The 12,429-nt window shown below is 40.9% G+C and overlaps 1 protein-coding gene across 2 annotated transcripts in view; it reads left to right on the top strand.

Moving 5' to 3' along the window:
- Positions 1-12,429, top strand: part of Dmc1 (DNA meiotic recombinase 1) — a 37,585-nt gene that overhangs the window by 1,461 nt on the left and 23,695 nt on the right. For both annotated transcript variants that reach the window (XM_069999879.1, XM_069999880.1), the window contains exons 2-5: positions 2-81; positions 1,030-1,074; positions 3,621-3,767; positions 7,374-7,456. In XM_069999879.1, coding sequence (XP_069855980.1) covers positions 31-81; positions 1,030-1,074; positions 3,621-3,767; positions 7,374-7,456 — 326 coding nt within the window. In that variant the 5' untranslated portion in view covers positions 2-30. The remainder of the gene's footprint in view (position 1; positions 82-1,029; positions 1,075-3,620; positions 3,768-7,373; positions 7,457-12,429) is intronic.

The raw sequence follows: 12,429 nt of genomic DNA, 5'->3' as shown, positions 1-12,429 counted from the left end.
GAATTGGTTGTTTTTCTGCTCCCTCTCAACATGAAGGAGGATCATGTTGTACAGGAAGAATCAGGATTCCAGGATGAAGAGGTATGACTACAAAGCCTGAGAGATATGGAGACATTTAGTCATTCCACAAAAATCAAATTCCTTTATCTGATATTTTTAGAAACTGAAGGTAGAAATCTGACATAGATATATATTATAAATATGTAACAAATTGTTTGGCAAGGGGTGCTACTTAACAAATGGCTTAAAGTGATTTTTGTTAGTTTTGTTTTTTTGAGGCAAGGGATAGAACCTTTGGTCTGATTATCTTAGGCAAATGCTGTGTTACCAAGCCACATCCCAGTCCTGTATTTAAGTATTATAAATACATTGGTTAGTATGACCTTACTGGTACCCTTGCACCCTGGTATATAGCAGCAGTCTGAACCTTAGAAAAATAAGATCAAGAGCTAGAGAGGAATAAGGTTGAGAAAACATTTCAAATAGGTAAAATATTGTTCCACTGCTTTGGATAAAGTTTTTTTTGTTGTTGTTGTTTTTGTTTGTTTGTTTTTTTTTGTTGGTCATGAGGCTTGAACTCTGGGCCTGGGCGCTGTCCCTCAGCTCTTCAGCTCAAGACGAGCACTCAACCACTTGCACTATAGCACCATTTCCAGTTTTCTAGTGGTTTTATTGGAGATAGGAGTCTCACGGTCTTTCCTGCCTGGGCTGGCTTGGAACCACAATCCTCAGATCTCAGCCTCCTGAGTAGCTAGGATTACAGGCATGAGCCACCAGCACCCAGCTGGATAAAGTTTTTTTTTTAATTTTTAGGAAGCTGTGGAAAAAGGATTGGCTAACCAAACTTACAATATTGGTGTTATATGTAGCAATGCAGTTGAAAAAAAAAATTAGTGCTTCCACCTCAGTCTGCCTACACAAGTAGAATTAGAGGTATTTTTAAAGTGACTCAGTAATGAATTAACTCTTTAAAAATGCAAAACAGTTGGATATTAATAAAAACTCCATTTTCTATTGCATTTCATTTAGGAGTCTTTGTTTCAAGACATTGACCTATTACAGAAACATGGAATTGTAAGTAGTTTTTCAACTTAAATTATCCAACTCAGAGTTTCTCCACATTGGCCTTATTAGCATTTGGGACTGGGTAAATCTTTGTTTCCTGTGGCAGGTTTATCTTCTGCATTGGAGTTGGTCCCAAGATGTGAGAGAGAGTGTGCATTGAGAAAGTAAAAAGGCAGCTAGAACCAGTCTTTCCTTGTTGTTTTTCCAGTACTAGGGTCTAAATTCAGGACCTTATGCTTGCTAGGCAGTTGCTCTTAACACTTAAGTCACATCCCAGCCCCTTTAGCTTTTAATTATTATTTTTTTTTTTTTTTTTTTTAGTCCGGTCATGGGGCCTGAACTCTGGGCCTGGGTGCTGTCCCTCAGCTCTTCAGCTCAAGGCTAGTGCTCTACCACTTGAGCCACAGCGCCACTTCCGGCTTTTTTCTTTTTGCTTATGTGGTGCTGAGGAATCGAACCCAGGGCCTCATGCACGCAAGGCAAGTGCTCTACCACTGAGCCATCTTCCCAGCCCTGCTTTTAATTATTTTTAAGATATGGTCTTGGGTTTTTTTTTTTTTTTTTGGTTTTGTTTTGTTTTTTGTTTTTCTCATGGACTTCAGTCCTCCTATTTATACTTCCCACATAATGGGGTAGATAGGTACATGTCACAAGCACACCTCTATGTTGTTTGAGATGAGATCATGCAAACTTTTTGCCTAGACTAGCCTCAAATCTTGATTCTCCCAATTTCTGCCTCCTGAGTAGCTAGTATTACAGGCATGAAAAACTGCTTGGCTTAGATCCAGTCGTGCACAGAGTATAATCTATTAAGGAGACTTAATGACAGAGTGTGGTCTGCACAGCAGCATTACCAAGATGTATTTATTTATTTTTGCCAGTCCTAGGGCTTGAATTCAAGGCCTGGGCACTGTCCTTGAGCTTTTTTTTTTTTTTTGGGGGGGGGGTCCGGTCGTGGGGCTTAAACTCTGGGCCTGGGCACTGTCCCTCAGCTTTTCAGCTCAAGGCTAGTGCTCTACCACTTGAGCCACAGCGCCACTTCTGGCTTTTTTCTTTTTGCTTATGTGGTGCTGAGGAATTGAACCCAGGGCCTCATGCACTCAAGGCAAGCGCTCTACCACTGAGCCACCTTCCCAGCCCCTGTCCTTGAGCTTTTTTTGCTCAAGATCAGCACTCTACCACTTGAGCCACAGAGCCACTTCAAGATTTTTCTGTTTGTGGTACTGAGGAATCAAACCGAGGGCTTCATGCATGCAAGACAAGCACTCTACCACTAAGCCACATTCCCCGCCCAATTACCAAGATTTTTGAGTCACAGTATTGACTAAGACAAATGCTTTCAATCCAGAATGTATTTGTTTGCCTTAAGCTAATATCAAAGAGGCGTATTCCAAGGTCTACTCTTAGCGGTCCACATACCATTCTAACAATTTGATCTTTATACTATACTGGGAAACTCTACTGGAAAAACTAATGTCACTCTGAGGCAGTCATGACAGTTAAAACTCAAGATGGCTGCGATCATGTCAAACCATATCCCTTTCTCTACTCAGTAGCACCCTTCCAAAACTGTCACTGAAAACTGTCAAGATCCTCAGGTTCAGAATAGTTCCTAATAGAGAATGACTGATTAAACTGGAAGTTCAGAACTCTCAGTAGAGCTAATCCCTGTTGTTGTTTTTTTCAAGTCAAACATTATTGGACAGATACTGCTTCCATTAACAGAAAACTTAGTTTTGTCAGTTAATGGATGCAAATGATGGCAGAAACACCAATTTTGAAAAAAAGACTAGATGGATTTCAGTGGCTATCACCTATGCTATCTTCTATTTTTCTGGTTCTGGGGCTTGAACTCAGGGCCTGGGAACTGTCCTTGAGCTTCTTTTGTTCAAGGAAATCACTCTACCACTTGAGCCACAGTGCCACTTCTGCCTTTTTTTTTTTGTTTGAGTAGTTTATTTGAGAGAAGAGTCTCACGGAGTTTCCTGTCTGGCTGGCTTTGAATCCTAATCCTCAGATCTCAGCCTCCTAAGTAGCTAATAGGCAAGAGCCACCAGGCATTGGCCTATGTTGTCTTCTGAAGTTCATGTTTAATCTCTTTCCATTGATTTTTGAAAACAGAAGCAAGAGAAACTCCCAGTGATGTAGTTATTTGCATTTTCTAGAGGCAGAAGGGGGAAAAACTTTAAAAAATTTAGAGGAACATATTGGTAATGAAGTTCTATAGAAGGAAGGAGCTGAACTGAGGGGGTGAATGTGTGCTAAATTTGTTAGTTTTTCCACCAACAGACTTTTCTTTTGAGTTCCTTGTTACATTGCCATGGTCTCACTAACATTCTTAGGAAATCAGGGCACAGCCAGAACATTTGGCAGCCTGCTGGGTATGTTCTACTGAGATATTTCCAGAACATTTGTCTATGTGGTGGGTGGGTTCCACCTGATTGCCTGTATAAAGATGGCATTATGATGGAAGGATGGACTGAAAAGCACATGACATAGTGTGAAAGCCTTTCAGACTGGCCTTTAATCAACCTATGTTATCCTTTTATTTACAGAATGTGGCAGACATTAAGAAACTAAAATCAGTAGGAATCTGTACCATCAAAGGGATACAAATGACAACAAGAAGAGCACTCTGCAACATCAAAGGGCTCTCAGAAGCCAAAGTGGATAAGATTAAAGAGGCAGCCAACAAGCTTATTGTGAGCAAGACACATCCTTGACTATTCTAGCTCAGAAGAGCCTAGTGAATCTTTGTAACCTTTCTCATTATGAACATTATGAATGTTATCCTGTTATTGTAGGAACTCAAGAGTCCTGTAGATCACAACATTATTCTGTCCTTGTTAACATTTTATCACTTCATTTCCAAAGCAAGAACTGTTTATGAAATCTTGAGGGGTTTATAAAAGATAGGGATTTAAACACCTAGAATAGGGCTGGGAATGTGGCTTAGTAGTAGAGTGCTTATAGTATACATGAAACGCTGGGTTTCCTCAGTACCACATAAACAGAAAAAAGCCATAAGTGTGTTGTGGCTCAAATGTTAGAGTACTAGCCTTGAAGGACAGTGCCCAGGCCCTGAGCTCAAGCCCCAGGACTGGCAAAAATAAATACCTAGAATGCTAATTAAGGTAATTTTTTTCCAAAACTTTGTCTTCTTTATACTTTTTCTGTTCTTCCTCCTCTTTTTTTTTTTTGTTGTTGTTGTTTGGGGTTTTTTTTTGTTTTTGTTTTTTGTTTTGGTTGGCCAAGGGGTTTGACCTTAGCCTGGGCACTGGCCCTCAGCTCTTCAGCTCAAGGCTAGTGCTCTACCACTTAAGCCACAGTGACACTTCCCGCTTTTTCTGTTTGTATGGTGTTGAGGAATCGAACCCAGGTCCTCATGCATGCAAGGGAAGCACTCTACCACTGAGCCACCTTCTTAGCCCTCCTCCTCCTTTTTTTCCTTCTTCTCTTTGTTGGTCCTCGGGCTTGAACTCAGTGCCTATCCCTGAGCTTTTTTTACTCAAGGCTAGCATTCTACCACTTGCACCACATCTCCACTTATGGCTTTTTGATGGTTAATTGGAGAGTCCGATAGACTTTTCTTCCCAGGCTGGCTTTGAACTGAGATCCTCAGATCTCAGCCTCCTGAGTAGCTAGGAATACAGACATGAGCCACTGGCACCTGGCTACCTTCTTTTTACTGAGTTTTTACCTGCCTCCTCCTTAGTTCTACCTTGTCTTCTCAACCATATCTATGACTGTGATGAAGCACTTGGTATCAAAGAAATAGTACTCTCTCAGTATAGGCCAACTGAAGACTAGCATCAGTGTACATGGGTGCAGTTTGAATAAATATGACTATGAATATGCTCATTGATGCAACCTTCCAGTTGGGGCACAGTAAGTAGCCCATGTAGCTGCTAGGAAAAAGTAGGCTGCTTTTGGGGGGGGGGTCCCTAGAGATACCAGCTCTGTAAATAGTAACATGCAAACAAGTAGTCACCAAGTCTCTCTCTTTTTAGATCAACCTCCTTTATATTTCTCCATTTCTGGGTTCATACCAACTAGTCTGGTCCAGCTGTCTTCATGAACAGCCAATTGGCTTTCTTCTTCAGAAGCAGTCAAGCAGGAAAGTATTGCAAGTGACATTGTGGGCCTGAATTTGGAAAGGACCCCGCTGAGCTTCTGAGAATGCAGCCTAGTTGCTCAGGCACTGCACCCCAGTGGCAAGTTCCTCAACTGCTGAAATGTTGAAGCCCAACAGCAGTACCCAACATTTGGGAAACTGCTACTTCATGGCTCTTAGACATTAGTCTTTATCTCTTTGGAAATGAAATCTCATTATCAAAGAAAAGAAACCCTCTTTCACTCAAACATCCTTTTTCTGCACCCATGAGTCTGATCTCTAAGCTAAAGGTGGTCCTGGGTTTGCTCTTCCCTCTCCCAAGTTGAGAACCACTGTAATAGCATGAAACAACAAAGCAGGCACACATTGCACTCCACGGGGCTCCATTTTCATTAATTTCACTACATCAACTGTAGCTCAGTTAGCAAATTTGTAAAATGCTGTTATATCACAGTGAAAACTGAAATTCCTGTGCTTTTTTTTAGTTTTTAGCATTTCTATTAAGTATTTGTACAAAGGGGTTACAATTTCACAGGTTGGGTTATGAATACAATGCTTCTTGGTCACCTCTTTCATTCTTCCCCATTTTCCTCTCACCCCGACCCTCAAGTTACATAGTTCATATTTTATATAATGTACATTGAGTATAATAAAAACAATATTTTCTTACCCCTACTCTCTCCATTCCTGTGCCCCCCACTTTGCCCACCCCCTAAAAAATGTTCTCACTTCCTGGTATTCATTTTGATAAATAGTACTTTAGTTGTTCAGAATTGCACCTTTGGAGATCTGAAGATGGTGGTTCAAAGCCAGCCCAGGCAGGAAAGTCCGTGAGACTCTTATTTTCAATAAACCATCAGAAAACCAGAAGTGGAGCTGTGGCTCAAGTGATAGAGCATTGACCTTGAGCTGAAATGCTCAGGGACAGCACCCAGGCCCAGAGTTTAAGACCCATGACTTACAAGCAAAAAAAAAAAAAAAAGGATGCCTTTGGATTCCTCCCTTAGTATATCCTGCTTTAGTTTATGTATAAATGCATTGAACCCTGTAGGTTATCATGCATATTTGTACTTTAGATCTAGCCTCTACATATAACAGAAAACATGTACCATCTGGCTTATGTCACTTAACATGATTTGTTTTAGATACATCCATTTTTCTGAAAGTGACATATATTATTCATTCTAATGGATGACTAACTTCCATTTTGTACATGTAACACAGTTGCTTGATTCATTCTTCCATTGTAGAGCATCTAGGCTGTTTCCATAACTTGGCTATTGAAATAGTGTAATGCTCTGGGTAGATGCCCATTTATTGATTGGGTTATTAATTTGGGGGAGGGTAGTTTATTGAGCTCCTTATATATTTTAGCCTTTGTCTGGTGTTTAACTAGTAAAGATCTTCTTCCGGTCTGTTGGCTATCTTTTTAGTCTAGTAACTATGTTCTTTGTTTTGTAGAAACCTTTTTGTTTGATGTAATACCATTTGTCAAATCTCTTTCCTATTTGCTGTGACCCTAGGACTCTTTTCAAAAAGTTCCTGCCTATGCCTATAAAGTTCTAATGTTTCTTTTATTCCCTCTTGTAGTAGCTTCAAAGTTTTAAGTCTGAATTTAAGGTCTTTGATACATTTTGAGTTGATATTGGTGCAGTGTGACAGACAGGGATCCAATTTTAGTCTTCTACATTTGGATGCCCAGTTTTCCCAACACCAATAATTTCTGTGCTTTTTGAAACATCTGAAGCTGAAAAAAATTCTGCTGAATAAAATCAACTGACTCCTTCAATAAAACACTGTACTGCTTTGTGCCACAAATCTGTCTCATTTACTTTTCACAGGTACCCTATAAAGAGACATATTACTATACTCATTAAGCCTAACATAGAAAGCTAAAGTACAGCAAGATTAAGTAGCTTACCCCTTATCATACAACTATATAAGTATATACTATACATTATGAGTTGTATTAGTTTGAACTTAGTTTGCTATAGTTTGCTATTAGTTTGCTATAGTTTGAACTTAGATGGGAGAGAGCAGTTCTGTGTGTTTTAAATCAGAATCCGGTATTGCCTTTGAAGATAAAGGCAACAAGAGATGACCTTGATCATTGAGCACGTAGTTTTTGGCAGCATTTGACATTGTAACCATCACTTTATGTTCTTTTTTAACCTGTCCTATTATCTTTCCATAGGAACCAGGATTCTTAACTGCATTTGAATATAGTGAAAAGAGGAAGATGGTTTTCCATATCACCACTGGAAGTCAGGAATTCGAGTGTGTATCTCACATTTTTTTTTGCAAATTCTTTATTGTGATTAATTACATAATTTCACAGTATTGTGGAATAGTGATGCTTAAAGTCACAAATACATTCTAACTTTCATGGGACAAATTGTCTGCTGTGGTCTATAAAGTTTTGAGTTCTATGAGACTTTGACAATACAGTTATTTCTTCCACATTGGATCATATGAACATTCCTTTCCTTTTGCATAGCATCAGCTGTTCCCTCTTTCCCACTCGTTCCCTCCCTCCCATCACTGCCATTGAGTTGCCTAGTTCGTTTTGATCAATGTCCAGTACAGCTGATGGGTCCCGCTGTTGTATGTTTTTCCCTGATTTCCTCTAGTTCTGTGTCCTCCTCCTACTTTTACTCCTACTTTTACTCTGATGTGCACATATATACCATATATGTGATCAGCAGCATAGGGTTATTTAGTAGTGATTCAACAAGGTGAGTGGAGGTCCTTTGTTTCTTAAGTCTTGTTAACTTTGTCATATCACCTTACGTTATGGATTTAACATCCACTTATCAGGGAGACCATGTGTCATTTGGCTCTTAGCTCTTGGCTTACCTCACTTAACATGATTTCTTCTAGTTCCATCCATTTCCCTGCAAATGCCATTATTTTGTCCTTTCTTTTCTTTTTTCTTTCTTTTTTTTTTTTTTTGGTCAGTCATGGGGCTTGAACTCTGGGCTTGGGTGCTATCCCTCAGCTCTTCAGCTCAAGGTGCTATCCCTTCAGCTCTTCAGCTCTACTGCTTGAGCCACAGTACCAATTCTGGTTTTCTAGTGGTTTATTGGAGATAAGAGTCTCACAGACTTTCCTGCCCAGGGTGGCTTTTGAATCATGAACTTCAGATCTCAGCCACCTGAGTAGCTAGGATTATAGGCTTGAGTACCAGGGCCCGGCTTATTTTGTCCTTTCTAATGGCTGCATGATATTCCATTGTGTATAGATACCACAATTTTTGGATCCATTCATCTGTGGTGGGGCATCTGGGTTGTTTCCATATCCTGGCTATTGTGAACAGTGTTGGAATAAACAAGGAGGTGTATGTGTCCTGGTTCCTGTTGTTCAGGATAGATGCCTAGGAGTGGTATAGCTGGGTCATAGGGGAGGTCAATATTTAGCTTTCTGAGGACCCTCCAGACTGCTTTCCAAAGTGGTTGTATAAGTGTACATTCCCACCAACAGTGTAATAGGGTTCTTCTTTCTCTGCATCCCCTCCAGCATTTGTCATTGGCTGACTTGAGGATGTGGGCCATTCTGACTGGGGTAAGATGGTATCTCAGGGTTGTCTTTATTTGCATTTCCTTTACAACAAGGGATGGTGAACATTTCCTCATGTGTTTCTTTGCCATTTTTTTTTGGGGGGGGGGGATCCAGTCGTGGGGCCTGAACTCTGGGCCTGGATGTTGTCTCTCAGCTCTTCAGCTCAAGGCTAGCGCTCTACCACTTGAGCCACAGCACCACTTCCGGCTTTTTTCTTTTTGCTTATGTAGCGCTGAGGAATCAAACCCTAGGGCCTCATGCATGCAAGGCAAGCACTCTACCACTGAGCCACCTTCCCAGCTCCTCTTTGCCATTTTTATCTCTTCTGTGTCTCACATTTTTTTAAACCACTTGCCATTTTTATCTTTTCTGTGTCTCACATTTTTTAAACCACTAAGCACAATCTTTGAATACCATGTAACTTTTCCTCTTTGCCTTGTTTTGCCCAATATGTCCACTATAATTGCCAGAAATAGATATCTCTTTGGAAATAGTTTGTAGGTTTGTTTTTCCACCTAAAGGCAAAGTGCAAATTCTAGACTGCTTTTAAGACTGAGTTCAGTTTTTCCCAAGACATTCAGACCCAACATATAGTTTCTGAATTAGCTATATTAATCTATGAACTTTTTTTTCCAGTGCTAGTCTTGAGGCTTGAACTCAGGGGATAGTTATTGTCATTGAGCTTTTGTGTTCAAGGCTAGTACTCTACCACTTGTGCCACAGTGCTACCTCAGGCTTAGCAGTTAATTGAAGATAAAAGTCCCATGGGTTTTCCTGCCTGGGCTAGCTTCAAACCATAGTCCTCATATCTCAGTTTCCTGAGTAGCTAGGATTGCAGGCATAAGCCACTGGTGCCCGGTACAAACCAATTTTTATTTATTTATTTTTTTTATTTTTTGCCAGCCCTGAGGCCTGAAATCAGGGCCTGGGCACTGTTCCTGAGCTTCTTTTGCTCAAGGCTTGCACTCTACCACTTGAACCATAGCACCATTTCTGGCCTTTTCTATTTCTGTGGTACTGAGGAATGGAACCCAAGGCTTTATGCACACTAGGCAAGCACTCTACCACTAAGCCACAGTCTCAGCCCCAAATCCTTTTTTTTTTTTTTTTGCCATTCTTGGGTCTTGAACTCAGTGCCTAGGAGACTGTCCCTGACCTTTTGTTCATGGCTAGCGCTCTACCACTTGAGCCACAGTGCCACTTATGGCTTTTTCTGTTTATGTAGTACTGAGGAATCAAACCCAGGGTTTCATGCATGTTAGGCAAGCACACTACCACACCTCTAAGCTACATTCCTAGTCCTGCAAACCATTTTTTAAAAATCAAGTTAACTTTTCATTTCTTTTTCCACTGAAGACTTGGTTTTACTATGTTGTCTAAAGAAAGTTACTGTTTCAGTTAGAGTGGTAGTCAGAAACAATTAGAAAGGAATAGTTCTCCAAAATATTCATGAAAACTCTTGTTCCATAAAATACTGTTAAGAAAAGGAATTTTAGAATCAAATCTTGCTCCATTTGGATGTCTAATAGGCAACTGATACTTCACAAGTCCAAAAGTCAAGTTTCAGATCTCTGCTCCAAATCTGCTCCTGCTGTAGGTCCCTCATATCAGATCTTTTCTTCTGGTGATGGTGGGGGAGGCAGTGATCAGTGCTGTGATTTGAACTCAGGCCTTGCACTTTTTTGTGTGTGAAAATACAGAGGGGTTACAATTACATGGGCAAGATAGTAAGTACATGTCTTATCAAGCATTGTTGCCTCCTCCTTTGTTTCCCCATACCATCCCTTCCCCTCTCTACCCTCCACGCCCAAGGCCTTGCACTTTCTAGGCAGGAGCTCCAATATTTGAGACATGCCTCTGGTACCTTTTTCTTGTTTCCCTCTTCCTGCCCCACCCCCTGCCCTCCATACTGGGGCTTGAACTCAAGGCCTCAGTTTTTTGTACTCAAGGCTGGTGCTCTACTACTTGAGCCATAGCTCCAGCTTTCTGGTAGTTAACTGGAGAAAAGAGTCACATGGACTCTTCTGCCCAGGCTGGCCTTGAACTTTGATCATCAGAACTCAGCCTCCTGAATAGCTAGGATTACAGGCATGAGTCATGGGTGCCCTGCTACTGAATGTATCTGGCAATTTAAAAGTAGTGAAGTTCAGTGTACACAAGCTATAGCAGGCCATAGCCAACCAGCCATAGGGTTGGAGGGGGTTCTTTTAAATAGGAGAAATCTACATAGCCAGGCACTGGTGGTTTATGTCTACAATTCTAGCTAGCCAGCCTAGTCAGCAAAGTCTATGAGACTCTCCTCTCCAATTAACCACCAAAGAGCTAGAAGTAGAGATGTGGCTCAAGTGGTAGAATGCTAGTCTTGAGCAAGAAACTCAGGGACAGTGATCAGGCCCTGAGTTCAAGCCTCAGGACTAGCACACACAAAGGGAAAAGCCTGTGTAAAGTTTTTTTTTGGGGGGGGGGAGGGGTCCGGTTATGGGGCCTGAACTCTGGGCCTGGGCGCTGTCCCTCAGCTCTTTGAGCTCTTCAGCTCAAAGCTAGCACTCTACCACTTGAGCTACAGTGCCACTTCCGGCTTTTTTTTCTGTTTATGTGGTGCTGAGGAATCGAACTCAGGGCCTCATGCATGCAAGGCAAGCGCTCTACCACTGAGCCACCTTTCTAGCTCACCTGTGTAAACTTTTAAAAACAAATGTTGAGGCTGGGAATGTGGCTTCATGGTAGAGTGCTTGCCTAGCATGCATGAAGCCCTGAATTTGATTCCTTAGTACCATATAAACAGAAAAAGCCAGAAATAGCGCTGTGGCCCAAAGTGGTAGAGTACTAGCCTTGAGCAAAAGAAGCTCAGGGACAGTGCCCAGACCCTGAGTTCAAGCTCCAGGTGACAAATAATAAAATTAAATAAATAAAACCAAATGTTACAGGAGTCTCTTAAAGGAGTTGATGTTAGTTTAGTGACTAAGACAGCCATTCCTAGACATGTCTTCTTTTTTTTATTTTTTGGGTCCGGTCGTGGGGCCTGAACTCTGGGCCTGGGCACTGACCCTCAGCTCTTCAGCTCAAGGCTAGCGCTCTACCACTTGAGCCACAGCTCCACTTCTGGCTTTTTTCTTTTTTGCTTATGTGGTGCCGAGGAATCGAACCCAGGGCCTCATGTATGCAAGGCAAGCGCTCTACCACTGAGCCACCTTCCCAGCCCTAGACATGTTTTCTTGTATAAGCACTTTATCTGCACTCCTATTCTTGAGGAAGTTTTTACAGTTCTTTCTGTAGGAACATCTTGTGGTAAATCTTGTTTCAAGCATGTATATATAAGGGCTTCTTTTTCATGGACTTCTTCAACTCACAAGAGCTGATCTTTTGATCTCATAAACTCTTGTTTGAATATGACATAGTGACTACATTTTGGTCCTGGCAACTTTCATAATTTCCATTTAGAATTTCATTAGTCTTAATCATTTGTTAACAAGCAGAATCTTCCCAGATTCTTAAATACATTTTGTAAGTGCAATGAACTTAGAAGTACATAAATAAAATAAATTTTCAGATGTTGTTTATAAACCTGGTATCATCTTATAAATTGTAATCAATATCATTCAATCTTCCAGAGGTTATTCTGTTAGTCTAATAAGACCAAATCTCTATATTTTAAAAGTTTTTAAACACCAAGTATGTACAGATTATTGTCA

Source organism: Dipodomys merriami, unplaced genomic scaffold (genome assembly GCF_024711535.1).
Source record: "Dipodomys merriami isolate MVZ:Mamm:240054 unplaced genomic scaffold, mDipMer1.0.p SCAF_55, whole genome shotgun sequence".
Taxonomy (NCBI): domain Eukaryota; kingdom Metazoa; phylum Chordata; class Mammalia; order Rodentia; family Heteromyidae; genus Dipodomys; species Dipodomys merriami.
This window is presented reverse-complemented; position numbering and strand designations above follow the sequence as displayed.